Below are 18,565 nucleotides of genomic sequence, written 5' to 3' on the forward strand. Positions count from 1 at the left end.
AAACAAGGCTTGGGTGAGGGGTGCAGTGAAATCTTTTAGGTGTGATCTTTGTTGTGTTTATTGTATGTTGTCTGCAGTTGGCTGAATCTATGGCTGCGATTCTCAAAGTAGGGTTTAAAAATTCATGGAGACGGATTAGTCGAGGACCCAATTCGACACATGCTTTGGCTACTTTTGTTTGTCTGACCACCTGAAAACGTCTCACACTCTTCCTCTGGAAGTCTGTGATCCACAAACTTTCCTGTGTAATTCCACTTTTTATCTTTGGAATTATGAGAACAACTGACACTTTGACAGTGTGTATTGGAGTGTACACTTGGGTGTATGAAAAATATCCGCATCACACTTTTAGAAGATAACCACGTGAGGATTAAATACTGACATATCACTGCTCATTTCAGACAGGAACAGCAGCTTGGACATATGCCACTAACATAATAAAATATCACCAGATGCTTCAAAAGATTGTTAAAACAAACTCTGACTCCACTGAGCCATCTGAAAAGATACAAGGGCAGATGACCAAAGCTTTTATCAAAGAGAGATTATGAATATTTGCACATGGGTAAAAGGAGGGCCACTCGGCCCTTCAAACCTGCTCTCCCATTCGTGACTAATCTGATTTTAACCTCAACTCCACATTCCTACATATCTCCAAAACCCTTCATTCCCTTTGTAATCAAGGATCAATCTACCTATACCTTAAAAATATTGAAATATTCTGCATCCCTTGCCTTTTTGAGGAAGGGAATTTCAAAAACTCATAACCCTCAGATAAAAAAAATTCCCTCACCCCCATCTTAAACGGATAGCTCCTTATTTTGAAACTATGGTCCTAATTCTAGGTTCTCCCATAAGAGAAAACATCTTTCCCTGTCCACCTGGTCAAGTCCCCTCAGAATCGTATATGTTTCAATTACATCAACTCTAACTCTCCTAAACTCCTGAGGATACAAACGTACCCTGTCTAACTTTTCCCCATTAGGCAGGGTTTGTTTCAAGGAATATGTCTCAAAGAAGGAAAGATTTAGGGAGACAATTTCAAAGCTTAGAGCTTTGGCAGCTAAAGACGCAGTGACAAAATGCTGGTATGCACACAAGACCATAATTTGATCAGTGCAGGTATCTCAGAGGATTGTAGGTATTTATACAGATATAGGGAGAGTGGAGAGAAATTAAAACAAGGATACCAATTTTAAAATTGGGGGCAATGGTTATCGAACACAATGCCACTAGATGAACTGGATTTGGTACAATGTGGACCCAGGCAGAAGAGTTTTGGATGTTCTCAAATTAGAAGCTGATATGCGGGAAAAGCTAAATGATGGTGCACACAGAGTCCACAGGCACACTATCCTGAGTCCACTGGCAAATGCCAGCAGGCAAGCTGATATGGGTAGCCATGTTATGATGAAGGCAGCAAAGCAGCCTCTGTATTGGAAAGAATCAAAAGAACTGCAGATGCGGTAAATCAGAAACAAAAACAGAAGTTGCTGGAAAAGTTCAGCAGATCTGGCAGCATCTGAGAAGAGAAACCAAAGTTTGTGTCTGAAGGGTCACCAGACCCAAAATGTTAACTTTGATTTCACTTCACAGAGGCTGCCAGACCTTCTGAGCTTTTCCAGCAACCTTTGTATTGAAGAGCTTCATTTATAATCCTAGCACACTATGATATTGAAATTCACTTTAGAGAAAAACACTTGACATTAATATAGCATAAATTAATTTATTATTGTTTAATTAATGGATTGGTACGCCATTACTTAGTCCGCTAGTTGAATGGAGATCTTATTGATAGGTATGTCAGGAATAAAAGAATGACTAGGGTAGGAATAGGTCCAGTCAAGGATAGTAGTGGTGGGAAGTTGTGCGTGGGGGCTGAAGAGATTGGAGAGACACTGAATGAATTCTTTTCGTCAGTATTCACTCAGGAACAGGACATTGTTGTCGATGTGAATATTGAGTCACAATTAATTAGAATGGATGGCATTGAGGTATGTAGGGAAGAGGTATTGGAAATTCTGGAAAGGGTGAAAATAGATAAGTCCCCTGGGCCTGATGGCATTTATCCTAGGATTCTCTGGGAAGCAAGGGAGGAGATTGCAGAGCCATTGGCCTTGATTTTTATGTCCTTGTTATCTACAGGAATAGTGCCAGAAGACTGGAGGATAGCAAATGTGGTTCCCTTGTTCAAGAAGGGGAGTAGGGATAACCCTAGTAACTATAGGTCGGTGAGTCTCACTTCTGTTGTGGACAAAGTCTTAGAGAGAATTGTAAGGGATAGGATTTATGAACATCTGGATAGGAATAATGTGATCAAGGATAGTCAGCATGGTTTTGTGAAGGGCAGGTCGTGCCTCACAAACCTTAGTTACCTTCTCAAAGAATTCAATAAGGAGGTGGACGAAGGTAAAGCGGTAGATGTGGTGTACATGGATTTTAGTAAGGCGTTTGATAAGGTTCCCCATGGTAGGCTACTGCAAAAAATACGGAGGTATGGCATTGAGGGTGCTTAAAAGTTTGGATTAGGAATTGGCTGGCTGGAAGAAGATAGAGGGTAGTAGTTGATGGTAAAGGGTCATCTTGGAGTGCAGTTACTAGCCGTGTTCCGCAAGGATCTGTTTTGGGACCATTGCTGTTTGTCATTTTTATAAATGACCTGGAGGAGGGGCTAGAAGGTTGGGTGAGCAAGTTTGCGGATGATACGAAAGTCGGTGGAATTGTTGACAGTGAGGAAGGATGTGGCAGGTTACAGCGGGATACAGATAAGCTGCAGAGCTGGGCAGAAAGGTGGCAAATGGAGTTCAATGCAGGTAAGTGTGAAGTGATTCACTTTGTTAAGTGTAACAAGAAGATGGGGTACTGGGCTAATGGTCGGATACTTGGTAGCATGGATGAGCAAAGGGATCTTAGTGTCCATGTACACAGATCTCTGAAAGTTGCCACCCAGGTAAATAGTGCTGTGAAGAAGGCATATGGCGTACTGGCTTTTATTGGTAGAGGAATTGAGTTCCGGAGTCCTGAGGTCATGTTGCAGTTGTATAAGACTCTGGTGCGGCCGCATCTGGAGTATTGTATACAATTTTGGTCGCCATACTATAGGCAGGATGTGGAGGCACTTGAACGGGGGCGGAGGAGGTTTACCAGGATGTTGCCTGGTATGGTAGGAAGATCGTATGAGGAAAGGCTGAGGCATTTGGGTCTATTTTCATTGGAGCAAAGAAGGTTTAGGGGTAACTTGATAGAGGTGTACAAGATGATTAGGGGTTTAGATAGGGATGACAATTTCCACGTATGGAGTCAGCTAATACGAGGGGGCATAGCTTTAAATTAAGGGGAGGTAGGTATAGGACAAATGTTATGGGTAGATTCTTTACTCAGTGAGTCATGAGTTCATGGAATGCTGGACTCTCCCTCTTTATGGGCATTTAAATGGGCATTGAATAGACATATGGAGGATAGTGGGCTAGTGTAGGTTAGGTGGGCTTGGGTCGGCGCAACATCGAGGGCCAAAGGGCCTGTACTGTGCTGCATTTTTCTATGTTCTGTGTTCTATGATCTTTATAAGAAAGTGTTTATTTTCTTTTTAGGGATTATAGCTTGAACTTTAAATTGGATAGCTAAAGAACTTAAAAACCAGGAAAGCTTTGCAACTTGAAAATTAAGTGCTACACATTGCCGTGTTATGTGATACAACGTTATCTTCTGAAGCATCGAGAAAGTGAATTCAGGAACAAATGGCATCAACATCCTGCTTGACAACAGTGCTCTGATTAACTGAGCTGCAGAATGTGAAACACCTAAGAGCATTAGGGCAGCAGAGAGAAACAACCTGAGCTTGCAAACTGAAGGATCCATTTTTGTGCCTCCCCCTTTCTCTCAGAGTAGGAAAAAAAGAACAGAAAAATCAAGGAAACTTAACATAAAACAAGACCTAGGTCTATCTGGTCAGGCATCGAATTGAAGAACAACCATCACCCTACAGACAACAGTGTGTTATCGGTGCTATAAATAGCACAAAAGACTATTTAAATCCCACCCCTCTATCTTGAAATCTGGATTTTTTATCTTCAGGTTTTGGTTACTCATCTATGTTGTTTTTCCACCTGTACTATCTGTGTAAAACTGTAGTTTCTCTGTCTTCATTATGATTGTGTGGAGGTACCAGTGTTGGACTGGAGTGGACAAAGTTAAAAATCACTTAACACCAGGTTATAGTCCAACAGGTTTATTTGGAAGCACTAGCTTTCAGAGCGCTGCTCCTTCATCACGTAGCTAGTTGTGCCGGATCAGAAGACACAAGATTTATAGCAAAATATTACAGCATCACATAATTAAAACAATACTGAACAAACCTAGATTGCTGCTAAGTCTTTTATCTTTTAGAATGGGTTGCATGTTTCGGTTCATTAGTATGTAAATCCCAGAACTTCTTTTAAGTCACATTCCTGAGATAACTTAAGTTATCTTTTACTATAAATTCTGTGTCTTATGATCCTGCCCCACCTGATGAAGGAACAGTGCTCTGAAAGCTAGTGCTTCTGAATAGACCTGCTAGACTGTAACCTGATGTTGTGAGATTTTTAACTTTAATTGTGATTGGGTATGTGTCTATTTGGGATTTTGAAGGTGTGTGGTTTAAGTTGCATAGTAGTAAGTTAGAAAAGCTTTTATTTCTCAGTCTTCTGTTAAACTAGTGAGTCACAAAAGCTAGTTATTTTGTGATTTGGAGGTCCCGGTGTTGGAGTGGGAGTACAAAGTTAAAAATCACATAACACCAAGTTATAGTCCAACAGGTTTATATGGAAGCACTAGCTTTCACAGCGCTGCTCCTTCATCATCCTTCACAACCACCTGATAAAGGAGCAGCACTCCAAAAGCTGGTACTTCCAATTAAACCTGATGGACTATAACCTGGTGTTGTGTGATTTTTCACTTAGTTATTTTGTTGTAACCTTGTGTGAGCTGCTTTTGTTCTGAGCAAGAATCAGTGAGTCGGGCAAGCTGGTCATTTCATTGGTTTCATTAGAATTTTATACATTTTGTGATGGTTTGTGCCACTGTGTGTTACAAATGTTGGCACACTTTTCCTGGTTTAATGTGACATATTTGAAAACACATCATACAAAGGCTTCATTTCAAAATTGGACGCAGGACTACCATGCCATTGTGATACAGATTAAGCCAATAAATCACCATTAGAAATATTTACATTACAAATAAAAAATTTGAGTGTAGCAAGAAACAATGGGAAAAATCAACATTACTCACTGTATAATAACTTTGTCAGTTTAGTGGGTTATATTCATTGGAAATATAAATTAATGATTTTTTTTCTGCAAAAAGAGGGATTTTTGAAGGATGCACGGACAGGAACCTTCACACATCAAGAACACAAATTAGAAAATCCCAAGCAAATCTCTGTTATCTTCCACGATCTACTACTATCACCAGCATGGGAACATAGCTCACAATGGTCTACTCTGAAGTGGATCAAATAGAAATGTCAAAAAATCTGAATGAAACTACCCGAATGTTGCAGCAGTCTCAGGCCAGAACTGATGTCACCACCAGGAATAGCACTGTCACGGTGCAACTTCAGACAAACCATATTTGTATCATAAACACATCAGTGTCTAATTTTGTTGAAGGTTATTTATAAACTTACTGTTATCAGACATAGAAATTGTTCAAACTTTAAGTCATATCCCAGCTAGGCCACTGGTATCTGCTTTGTTACAATTCCTTTTTAACGATACAGCATCTTTAATATAATAAAAGGCATGAGGATCAAATATTCAACAATTGGGGTGTGGGGGAGAAGATTCTGCATTGTAGGAGTAATTGTGGTCAATGTTAAACTTTACGTTTGCTGATTTCTTTATGAAGTCTTTTTGTGGTTGGAAGCAAATGCAGCAATTGCTGTGGAGATGTGATTTTTGACTTAGACCTGCTTTCTCCTGTCTTTGAATTGCTGGACTAAATGAAAAGCTGACAGAATCAGGCTAGGGAATATCCTCTCTGAAGTGACATTTGAGCAAAAAACAAAAATCAATCTCATTTTTCCCTGTCAGGTGGCTGTTCATTTTCCACGTCAATGTGCTATGCCTCCACTGCCTACATCAGTTCACAACAAAAGAAATCCAGTCTTACACTTATCAAGCACATTTCACGACCTCAGCATTCCCTAAGCCCTTTACAGCTAGAGGTGTCCTTTTTGTAACGTAGCACTGATACTATCTCGAAAATACAGCAGCCGATTTGCATACTGCAGCTTCCCACATAACAGCAACAATAGATCTATTGCTTGGAAGTATAAATATTGACTGATTTACCACAGATAATTCCTCTAATACTTCAACAAAATAACACGTTGGAGGTTAGAAAGGGCCTTGATGTAACTGCTCATCTAAAAAATAATACAGTAATATGAAGGAAGGGTAGGAGATGTTAACTCAGCACCTCAGGTCTGCACTGCTGGTTAAAAAGATCATAGTTGGATAACATATATTGAAAATCCTGAAATAACAATTTAATGATTAATTTTCGGCTGCTATGCCTGTTATACCATGAAAACGTACATAGGACACAATGAGATTAAGTCATATTGGTTACCATTGAATTTGTTGGTTTGATTTTTGTGGAACACAAGGTTTGAGTGCATGAAAAAAGGAAATGTCAATTCACCTGCATGTACAAGCTTGTATTCCTTAAGGCAGGAGAAAAGTAATAAAATTACCTTCTCTTTCATTCTTCTGTGAGGCAAACAAAGCACATACTCACATCTGATTGCATAAGTAGCTTTTCCTGGAACAGTTGTCTAGCATGTGGTGTGACAGGGTCACACTGCACCAAGCGTGGCCAAGCAGGAACCGTTCCCACATGCACCACGTCCTCTGTAGATGTTTACGAAAAGCGACAGGTTGATAACCAAATGATTGGCCGCATTAAGCCACATCTTCCTTTGCCGTCAAATGGTACGCAGAGCCGTCCAGAACCTCTGGTTCCAAGGCAGCCACTGCGCCACCAGACCCCCCATCCAAAACTAGAATGAAGCCTACGGTGCTGTGGAGTCAGGTAGTATGCCAATGCAGCAATATATTTGATCATCAAGACACACCCAGGAGGAATTTCATTAAGGGAACGTTAAAACATGTTCTGATTTCAGAATAATAGGGGCCTTGAAACAGTATGAGGATCCCACCTGTGTGATGCTAATCAACTATGTGGAGTGCTTGGAACAGTCAAAGAGGGCATCACAGACAGTGGTGAAGGTTTTCTAAGATTACAAAGGGATCTTGATCAAATGTGTCAGTGGGCTGAAAATGGCAGATGGAGTTCAATCTGGATAAATTCGAGGTATTGTATTTTGACACAACAAACAGGGGCAGGACTTATACAATTAAGGTAAGGTTTTGCAGAACAGAGGGACCTAGGAGCTCAGATACATAGTTCTTTGAAGTTTGCGTCACAGGTAGACAGGATAGTTAAAAAGGAGTGTAGCATTCTTGCCGTCATTGCTCAGAACTTCGAGTATGGGAGTTGGGAAAAAGTGAGGACTGCAGATGCTGGAGATCAGAATCGAGAAGTGTGGCGCTGGAAAAGCACAGCAGGTCAGGCAGCATCAGAGGAGCAGGAGAGATGATGTTTCAGGCGTAAACCCTTTGTCCTGATGCCTTAAACATCAACTGTCCTGCTTCTCAGATGCTGCCTGATCTGCTGTGCTTTTCCAGCGCCACACTTTTCAACTACGGGAGTTGAGGAGTTATGTTGAGGTTGTGCAGGACATTGGTGAGGCCTCTTCTGGAATACTGTGTCCAGCTCTAGTTGGTCTGTTATAGGAAGGATATTATTATGGTGGAGAGGGTTCAGAAGAGATTTATCAGGACATCGCTGGAAATGAAGGTTTGAGTTATAAAGAAAGGCTGGATAGTGGAGTGCAGTATAAGAGGTTGAGAGGTGGCCTTATGGAGGTTTATAGAATCTTGGGGGGACATAGATAAGGTTAATGTTAGGTGTTTTTTCCCTAAAGTGAAGGATTTCAAGACTAGCAGGCATATTTCGGAGGTGAGAGGTGAGAGATTTTAAAAAGAAATGAGGGACAATTTTTTTATACACAAGGTGGTTTGTGTGTGGAATGAACTTCCTGAGCAAGTGCTGGATGTATAGGCACAGTTACAATGTTTAAAAGACACTTAGGTAAGTAAATGAATAGGAAAGATTAGGAGGAATATGGGCCAGGAGCGGGCAGGTGGGAATACTTTAGTTTGGGATTATATTCCGCATGGACCGGTTGGACCGAAGGGTGTGTTTCAGTGCTGTCTGACTCTGTTTGCCCATGAGGGTGAGGCCATTGTTCACCCTTCACACAGCTAATCATGCAGGGAATAACCAGTGCCTCATCATTACAGGTTCTGAGGGCTATAAAAAAGACACATTTATCTTTTGTTCCTTGTGGACAGTCGACATGGGTCAACATGTCAGAAATTACAATTGTTTTCCTGAACATTCCATCAGTTCTCCAGATATGAACAGATACAAGATATAGCCAGCTGGGTTGGGTAAAGGAATGTGCAACTTTTTTAGTATCCGAGCTGAGTAAAGGCAGATAGCTGGCAGGAAAGTACCAGTGTTTCTGTGAGTTAAAATAAAAACGATTGAGGGACAGGTTTGAGAACTGAATGGTTGATTCAGCTTTGTGAGTATCATCTGAGTAACTGGATGTGTAAATCTTTGGCCTCATAGTTTAATGTAAGACCCAGTGGATGAAAGCGTTCAGTCACCCTGTAGTTTAAAACACAAACTGGATTGGCAGTTTTCAGCCACATTTCACTTCTGTAATTATTGACATGGAGTCACGAAACACTTAATTTGCAAGATAAGTTTTCCATTGATAGGTCCTCATAAGTTATTAGTATTAATAAAAGTATATAAATTAAAGTATATTGTAAGCCTTAATTGCTTGTTATTTCCAAAATGGAACTAGGTAAAAACAAAGGCTGCAGATGCTGGAAACCAGAATCCAGATTATAGTGGTGCTGGAAAAGCACAGCAAGTCAGAAGTCCAATGGAGCCAGTTTGAGAATATTGTAGTCTTGTATCTTTGCCAGTGTTATCATTTATTCTATTCAAGTCTCAACCCTCACAGATTTCAAATGTTTACAGCTGATCTGATAGTTGGGGATCTACTCTCTTGCCTTTGTCTCCTTTCAGTCTATGATGTATAAATGTCACCCCCATCTGTTCAGGCAGTTCCTGGGGAGTGCACTGAAGTGTCAGCCTAGAATTTATCTTTCAGTCTCTGGAGTGAGATTTGAACCAGCAACCGTCTGACTTGGATGTTAGAGTTCTACTTCAGAAATTATATTAAGCCTTTGCATAAGTGTTGAATATATCAAGTATACAGACTAATGGTTGAATGTTTAAACTTGATTGTATGAAACCTACTCCAGGTGTATCTGCTGGGGTATCCAGTCAAGTTAGTAGAGTTCCTATACAAGTGCCTGAACACAACATTTCCAATTATGCTTAATTGTTTATATGCAGTAAGAAAGAGGATCCTTGTGGTGCTGTGATAGTGTCCCTACCTCAAAGCCAGAGGGCCAGGCTTCAAATCCCATCTGTTCCTGACATGTGTAATAACATCTTAAAATAGGTGGATTAGAAAATTAGGTTAAATAAAAACATTTTTAACAACAAGTCACCTACTAGCTTAACAGAAAAAGCTTACCAATATTTACATAGTGCAAGCTTACTTGGCTGTTGATAGAAAGTATTTCACTCTGCAACATCATGTGAAATTGTGGCATTTTACTATTTGCTCATTTTATGATCAATGTTTATAACTAAAATACTAGAAAGTCAACTGGATTCAAGCTTCATTTTAACATTACTTAATATTTCAATGAGTGGGGTCATGCTTTCAAAGAACCAAGAACAGTACAGTGTAGAGACAGGGCCTTCAGCCCACCATGACTGATTTGACATATGATGTTAAATCTTTTGCCTCTACACAATCTGTATCCCTCTATTCCCTGTTCGTTCAAATATTGCCAAGATACCTCTTAAACATTGCTATTGTATTCTCCTCCATCATCTCCTCTGGCAGTGCATTCCAGGTACTTACCACCCTCTGTGTAAAATTCCTGCCCCTCTCATCTTCTTTAAACTTAGCCCCTTAAACATTAAACCCATGTCCCCTGCATTTCTACCCCAGAAAATGACTCTGACTATCCATTCTATCTTTGTCTCTCATAATTTTGGAAACTTCTATCAGGTCACTCCTCATCCTTCAATGTTCAAGTGAAATCAAACCAAGTTTGTTCAATCTCTCCTCACAGCTATTACCATCAAAACCAAGCAACATCCTGGTCAACCGTTTCTGTACCCTCTCCAAAGCCTCCGCATTATTCTCGTAGTGTGGTGACTGAAACTGTAAACAATATTCCAAATGTGGTCTAAGTAAAATTTTATATAGCTGCAACATGATTTGCCAAGTTTTATGTTCCATGCTCCAACCGATGAAGTCAAGCATGAAGCATATCCATTTGTATTGCTACTTTCAAGGAACTGCGGACCTGTACACCTAGATCCTTCTGTATGTTGATGCTATTAAGGATTCTGCCATTTACTGTATACTTCCCTCCCGCATTAGTTCTCCCGAAATGAATCACCTCACATTGTCCAGATTAAACTCCATGTGCCATTTCTTAATCAATGTATATTCTGCTGTATCCTCTAGCAATCCTTCTTCCTATCTGCAGCTCCCCAATCTTTATGTCATCTGCAAACTCACAAATCAGGCCTCCTATATTCTCCTCCAGTTCATTTATATATATTACGAATAACTGGGGTCCCAGCACTGATCCCTGTGGAACACCACTGGTCACAGACCTCCAGTCATTGACACACTGTTCCACTACTACTCTCTGTCTATGACCAAGCCAGTTCTGTATCCATCTTACCAACTTGCCATGCATCCCACATGACTCCATCTTTTGTATCAGCTTGTCATGAAGGATCTTGTCAAAGGTTTTGCTCACGTCCATATTGACACCATTCACCACCCTGCTCTCATCAATCATCTTAGTCACTTCCTCAAAAAAACTCAATCAAGTTTGTGAGACATGACCTTCTCCATGCAAAGCAATGCCTATTGCTAATAAGTCCATATTTTTCAAATGTGAGTAAATCCTATCCCTAAGAATCTTCTCCAATAATTTCCCTCCCAGTGGCTAAGGTACATCGGCCTGTAATTTCCTTTACCCTTAAACAAAGGAATAATATTGGCTATTCTGCAGTCCTCTAGAACCTCTCCTGTGACTAAAGATGAAATAAAAGATTTTGAAGATGACCCCGGCAATTTCCTCACCTGCCTCCCTCAGCACTCTGGGATAGATCCCATCAGGTCCTGGTGTTTTGTCCATCTTAATGCTTTTCAAAATACCCAATACCTCCTTTTTTGTTTATTTTGACATGCCCTGGAATAACAACATACAGCTCCCGAGGGTCAGTATCTACCATGTCCTTCTCTTTATGAATACTGATTTATAAATACTGATGCAAAGTATTTGTGAAGGATCTCCCCCACTTCCACCAGCTCCATGAATGAATTCCTGCTGTGAATCTACCATTTCCCTAGCCACCCTATTACTCCTTATACATGTATGATTCGCCTTGGGATGTTCCTTAATTCTGCTTGCAAAAGACATTTCATGGCCCCTTTAAGCCCTTCTAACACCTTGTTGGAGTTCTTTCCCACTATCTTTGTACTCTTGCTATGTCAGTTTCCTAAAGCTTACATTTATCTTTTTAACTAAGCTCTCAACTTCTCTCCTCATCCAAGGTTCCCGAATCTTGTCATCCATCATTTTCACAGGAACACGCTGATCCTGAACTTTAACCAACTGGCCTTTAAAAAATTCCCACATGCCAGATGTGGATTTACCTCAATCGCCCTTTGGAGAAGATTCTTATGGACAGGATTTACTCACATTTGGGAAAATGTGGACTTAATAGCCAAGTTAGGAATACATCAGAGTAGCGCTTTATCTTCATCTTCATGCCAAATGTAGCTGCAATATTTTGTTCCCCAATGATTAGCTGAAGAGAAAGAATATTCTTTTAAAAAAAATCACATCATGAGTCAACTTAGATTTTATCCAGAGGACTTTCTTTGCATTCATAAGAGTGCTGTCATCTTTAAATAGGTACTCTCTTCATGAAAGGGTTTTCTGATCCCTTTTTCACGTCGTTACAAATCCAGGAGGGTAATGACCTATGTCTACAGCTTTATGATATAACCAGTTCACAATACAGAACTAAACCACATCATGGAAATTCTTAATCTGTTTCTTTCCTGAACAATGAAATGTTTGACAGGTAACATCATGAAGAAACTACCAAGGAGACCCCTCATTAAGAATCTGAACTGTTCAATAATCAAAATGGCTCCTGACATTTCAATGTTTTTGTCTGAAGGAGATATATAAACATGATGTTTACACTGTTCACATGTGCATGGCTTGTTTCTTTCAGCAGAGGTTGTTGATCCATGGTCAATAAAGTCTTAGCTTTAACATTAAAAATACCAGACATAAGAAAAAGCCAAAATGCTTTGCTCATGGTGGAAGGTGTGCCTTTGTTGGTAGCGTGGATTAATACTATTTGAAATTTTAAAAAATTATTTGCATACACTGTAGAGCACACAAAGAGACACTGTAGGGGTTTTGAGTTAGGATGCGTGTCCATGTGGTATTTAACTCTAAATAAACAAGACTGTGTGAAGATGTGCTCCAGTATCATCCTACTCTGGAATCTAACAGTAGGCTCATCTGAGTGAGAGAATTGTGGGTTCAAATCCTACTCCAGGCACTTTAACACAATCTACACTCCCATACCAGTGTACTACTGTCATCATACTACATTGATGTAGGTGCTATCTTTCAAATGAGACTTTAAACCAAGGCCGAATCTATCCACTCAGATGAATGTAAAATATTCTATTTTGAAGGACAACAGCAGAGTTCTCCAGGGGTCTTGGCCAACATTTGTCCCCCAACCAAGATTTTTAAAAAGTGCTCTAGTCGTTGCTGTTTGTGGGATCTTGCTGTGTATACATCGGCGGTCATCTTTCATGCATCACAACTGCATCCATACTTCATTGGCTATAAAGCACTTTTGGATGTCCTGAGGTCGTGATAGGTGCTATATAAATGCAAATCAGCCTTTCAGATTCATAAAGTGCATTTCTTTGCCCCACATTTTGCATAACCTCAATATTTCTCAATTGAATAAAACAAATTTCTTTGATATCTTTTTGGAATGCTCATCATTTCCTTTGGTCCTGCTTTCTTTGAAGTAATAATGTAGGATTAATTTAACACTAAACTCAACAGATTTACAACCCAAGTTGAAGAGCACGGTGCTGGAAAAGCCTTCGAAGAGCAGGAGAGTCAACATTTGGGGCACAAGCTCTTCGTCAAGATGAAAATGTTCTGATGAAGAGCACATGCTCAAAAGATTGACTCTCCTACTCCTCGGATGCTGATCTCCAGCATCTGCAGCTTTCACTTTCTCCAGGTTTTTAACCGAAGGGAAGGTTCTGCTGGCTTTTTGCTGGATAAATCCAAAATTAATTTGACTGCTGCACGCACCCTCCATAACTTTACACCTACTGCTGCTTCAAGTATTTCTCTTTATGAGACAGGTGAGGCAGAGATAAAGCAGTCCAAATCTATATGCAAAGTAATTTATTTTCAATTTCCATGAGAATCTCATCACTGACCCTGCCACCAATGGAAGCAGCCTTGGCCTGTTCACCTGTTCCACCTTTGCTGATGAAGGATGATCTTTGACGATCTGATAATAAACAAGCAGTTAGACAGTGCTGAGGGGGATGGGAGCAGTCATGACAAAGCATTATTACACACTTGAGTGGTATAAATATTGGCACAGAAAAGCCTTGGTATTGTATATTTTATGAAATTGCCATCACAGGTATAGAAACTGGCTTCGTGTCTGGAGATACTGGCATCAAGAGTGTGATGTGCAAAAAGGATAAAAGAGACAGATAGAAAGTCGAGGGATTCTTCAGGTGACAGGAAAGAAGAGCTTATACTACAGTTGTCAAAGTGTGTGGTGCTGGAGACGCACAGCCAGTCAGGATGAAGGGCTTATGCCCAAAATGTTGATTCTCCTGCTCCCCGGATGCTGCCTGACCTGCTGTGCTTTTCCAACGCCACACATTTTAACTCAGATCTCCAGCATCTGCAGTCCTCTCTTTCTCCCAGTTGATCTATATAGTACAGCTGTGTTGACAGGCCCTGGCTTGGAATTTGGAAAATCATTGATATTTTACTGTCACGAGACCAAAATCCTGGCACTCCATTCCTCAAGGTACTGCTGGTCTACCTCCTCTCCACAACAGTTCAAAAAGGCCACTCCCCATCACCTTCTCAAAGGCAATCAGGGATGGGCAATAAATGCTGACCCAGCCAGTTATGCAGCATATCTCATGAATGGATTTAATTAAAATTATGATGGTATTTGGAAGCAGGTACAAAGCACTGTAGGATTTTCAAGAAGAAAGAGAAGCTGAAAATGTGGCATTGATTCAGAGAAGACAGTCAGCCATTTCTTGTTGAAAGGGTTCATTAACAATGTCATTCAATAAAATAACCAAGAATGATGGCTCATTAAGAGTTGACTAGAAAGGATATTTCGGAGGCAAGAGTTGGTTTCGTCAAAAGGTTCAAAGGAAGGGCAAAGTCCACAGTGAAGTTGGGTGCGATCACACCAGTCAATACAAAGTGGTGAGATTCTCTCATTACTTCAGCTTCATACCAGTTTATGTATTACAATCTGTTAAATTATTTCAATAAGCTAGCCCAAAGGTAGAAGACAGAAGGTGATGGTGGAGGGCTGTGACCAGTGAAATGCCACAAGAATCAGTGCTGGGTCCATTACCTTTCATCACTAATGTAAATGATTCAGATGTGAGCATAAGAGGTATAGTTTGTTTGGAGATAGGTTTGGAGATGACACCAAAATTGGAGGTGTAGTGGACAGCAAAGAAGATTATCTCAGATTACAACAGGATCTTGACCAGATGGGCCAATGGTCTAAGAAGTGCTAGATGGAGTTTAATTTAGATAAATGTGAGGTGCTGCATTTTGGGAAAGCAAATCTTAGCAGGACTTATACACTTAATTGTAAGGTTTTAGGATGTGGTGCTGAACAAAGAGACCTTGGAGTGCAGGTTCATAGCGGATTCGCAGGTAGATAGGATAATGAGGAAGGTATGCTTTCCTTTATTGGTCAGAGTATTGAGTACAGGAGTTGGGAGGTCATGTTATGGCTGTACAGGACATTGGTTAGGCTACTTTTGGAATATTGTGTACAATTCTGGTCTCCTTCCTATCAGAAAAACGTGAAACTTGAAAGGGTTCAGAAAACATTTACAAGGATGTTGCCGGGGTTGGAGGATTTGAGCTATAGCAAGAGGTTGAATAGGCTGGGACTGTTTTCCCTGGAGCATCAGAGGCTGAGGGGTGACCTTATAGAGGTTTACAAAATCATGAGGGGCATGGTTAGGATAAAGAGGCAAAGTCTTTTCCCTGGGGTCAGGGAGTCCAGAACTAGAGGGCATAGGTTTAGGGTGAGAGGGGAAAGATATAAAAGAGATCAAAGGGGCAAATTTTCATGCAAAAGGTGGTGCATGTATGGAATGAGCTGCCAGAAGAAGTGGTGGAGTCTGGTGCAATTGCAACATTTAAAAGGCATCTGGATGGGTATATGAATAGGAAGGGTTGGAGGGATATGGGCTGGGTGCTAGCAGGTGTAGTAGATTGGGTTGGCATGGACAAGTTGGACTGAAGGGTCTGTTTCCATTCTGTACATCTCTATGACTAAGAAACAATTTACAACGATGTTGCTAGGGTTGGAGGATTTGAGCTATAGGGAGAGGCTGAATAGGCTGGGACTGTTTTCCCTGGAGCGTCAGAGGCTGAGGGGTGACCTTATAGAGGTTTATAAAATCATGAGAGGCATGGATTGGATAAATAAAGTCTTTTCCCTGGGGTGGGGGAGCCAAGAACTGGAGGGCAGAGGTTTAGGGTGAGAGGGGAAAGATTTAAAACAGATCTACGGGCAACCTTTTCATGCAGAGGATGGTGTATGTATGGAATGAGCTGCCAGAGGAAATGATTAGATGAGATTAGATTACTTACAGTGTGGAAGTCCACACCGACCCACCGAAGCGCAACCCACGCATTCCCCTACATTTACCCCTTTACCTAACACTACGGGCAATTTAGCATGGCCAATTCACCTGACCTGCACATTTTTTTTTGGACTGTGGGAGGAAACCGGAAGAAACCCACGCAGACACGGGGAGAATGTGCAAACTCCACACAGTCAGTCGCCTGAGTCGGGAATTAAACCCGGGTCTCTGGTGCTGTGAGGCAGCGGTGCTAACCACTGTGCCACCGTGCCGCCCACAAATGGTGGAGACTGGTACAATTACAGCATTTAAAAGGAATCAGGATTAGTATATGAATAGGAAGTGTACAGAGGGATATGGGCGAAGTACTGGCAAATGGGACTAGATTAGGTTGGGATATCTGGTCGGCATGGACAAGTTGGACCGTAGGGTCTGTCCCCGTGCTGGACATCCAAATGAACCTGATTGTTGGAGCAGACACAGAAATAGGCCATTTGGTCAAACAGGGGTGATGTCCTACACAATCTCCTTCTATTCCATTTCTCTGTCAGTATGTCCTTGTCTTTCCATTTCTCGTTTTTTCCAACTTCCCTAGAACTGCTTCAAAACCATTCACGTCCATCTCTCCCTGTGATCGCCAATTCCAGTCTCTTAAATTCCCTATTAAAAGATTGAGAATATAATCTTGCATTCATGATATTTTCCAGGACTTGCTTTTCATTTACAAACCTAAAGCGCAAAGAAAATCCCTAAGTTACCTCCTCCCCGTCCTGCAGAATACTGTCAGAAGCGATTACCTTCAATGCTCTGTGGTCCGACCAGATTCGTTGCTTGATGGGCTGGATATTCCACTCTGGGCCTAGCGATGCCTAACTGCTCCATGACTCCATGCAGTAATCGTTGAATGTCTGCTTCAGAGACCTTGTCCGGATCCCTGGAGCTGTGACCTGTAGTTAGAGCCCAACCGAGGACGGTCAGCATCACTGACCTGATGAGGATTGGAGACAACATGGTAACCTGGAGGGAGGGAGAGAGAGACTGAGACTGAGACTGACCTACATCTGGGAGAATTTCCGCCATTTACTGCGGCCATCGTAAATTAAATCAAAGAAACAGCAGTGTGATGGCCAGTGAAGTACGCGACAATAAATTGCAGTCGGAGAGTTGGATGTTCCTGCAACAAATAACACTAAACGCTGGACTATTGCTGAAGTGCGAATCTACAACACATTTTTATCCTTCGCTCATGCATTTAAAGCAATTACTGCAACATTAAACTTATTTTTCTCACATCTAGTTTCATTTAACCTAAGATGTGCAGAGTTTAAGATTTACAAAATGCAGCAGTGAGGACTGAGATCAGGTATGTTACCTTGCCTTCTTTGAAGGAGAGGTGTTGGTGTTATTCTCACAGTTTCAGCTGGCTCCTGTGATCTGCCGTGAATAATTAATCTGCTGTTGCCTAGGCAGCAGGACAGAGACATCGCCTGGTAGCCAATTGGTAGAGCCCCTGCTGCAGTGAAGTTGCTATTTGCTTTCGCTGAAGGCAACAAACTGGAACAACAGCGAGACCTTTCCAGTTTTTAAAATATTCCACTTTTTAAAATATTATCTATGAAATACTTTGTCAATACACAATTGCTTGAAAACTGGCTAGTCTCGAACGGGATGGAATATCTATATGTGTGTGTGTGTGTGTGATAGCTAGCCCCTTGCACGATCTGTGAGGATGCTTGGTCGATGCAAAATGGCAACTCAGTTTTATAGATGTATTAAGATGGTGGCCAATTCTCAACAATATCATTAACACTGAGAAATATTAATATTAATTCTGGAGTCATTACATTTGGAAGGAGAGCAAATAAAAGGTTTGGGCAATACTTACAAATTCCATAGTGTGCGAGCAACGTTGTGAATCATTGGGAATTTGACAAGGGAATAATGATTGTGACAGGTGGTTTATTCATAGAGGACTCGGACTGGGACTTTTATCCTCGAATTCTTTCTGCCAGCGATTTCATTAAGGTCTGAATTTTGCATTAATGATAATCACCGTCGGATTATCATCTTTTTAAATCCAGAGCCAGAGCTGTATATCTCCGGCTGGGTGTTCCGCCCCAGTCTTTTCAGGAATGAGAAGCAGTATTTCATGGGAGAGATTTTCTGTGACATTAGATCTGTGTTTGCGATTTTGTACGATTTGCAGCTGTGTTTGTGGGTGGGGTGGAGTTGATGGTTGGAGTGCAGTTTTGACTGCACTGCATGTTGTATTCTGGGAATGTTATTCACTAATGTGCTGAAAAGCATTGGGATATTCAGATAGCTTTTTTGGTGTGTTGGTGA

The 18,565-nt window shown here is 41.0% G+C and overlaps 1 protein-coding gene across 2 annotated transcripts in view; it reads right to left on the reverse strand.

The window, feature by feature from the left end:
* Window positions 1-18,259, reverse strand: part of LOC132828729 (neuroendocrine protein 7B2-like) — a 30,130-nt gene extending 11,871 nt beyond the window's left edge. Inside the window, exons 1-2 of one of the 2 annotated variants that reach the window (XM_060845846.1) lie at window positions 18,108-18,259; window positions 17,020-17,239 (exon numbers count right to left, since the gene is read on the reverse strand). In XM_060845846.1, coding sequence (XP_060701829.1) covers window positions 17,020-17,239; window positions 18,108-18,116 — 229 coding nt within the window. In that variant the 5' untranslated portion in view covers window positions 18,117-18,259. Of the gene's footprint in view, window positions 1-17,019; window positions 17,240-17,594; window positions 17,682-18,107 lie in introns of those variants that run through there. The other variant, XM_060845855.1, reaches the window with a different exon arrangement.
* Between the last annotated feature and the right edge of the window lie 306 nt (window positions 18,260-18,565).

The sequence above is a fragment of the Hemiscyllium ocellatum genome, chromosome 2, assembly GCF_020745735.1.
Source record: "Hemiscyllium ocellatum isolate sHemOce1 chromosome 2, sHemOce1.pat.X.cur, whole genome shotgun sequence".
In the NCBI taxonomy this organism is placed as follows: domain Eukaryota; kingdom Metazoa; phylum Chordata; class Chondrichthyes; order Orectolobiformes; family Hemiscylliidae; genus Hemiscyllium; species Hemiscyllium ocellatum.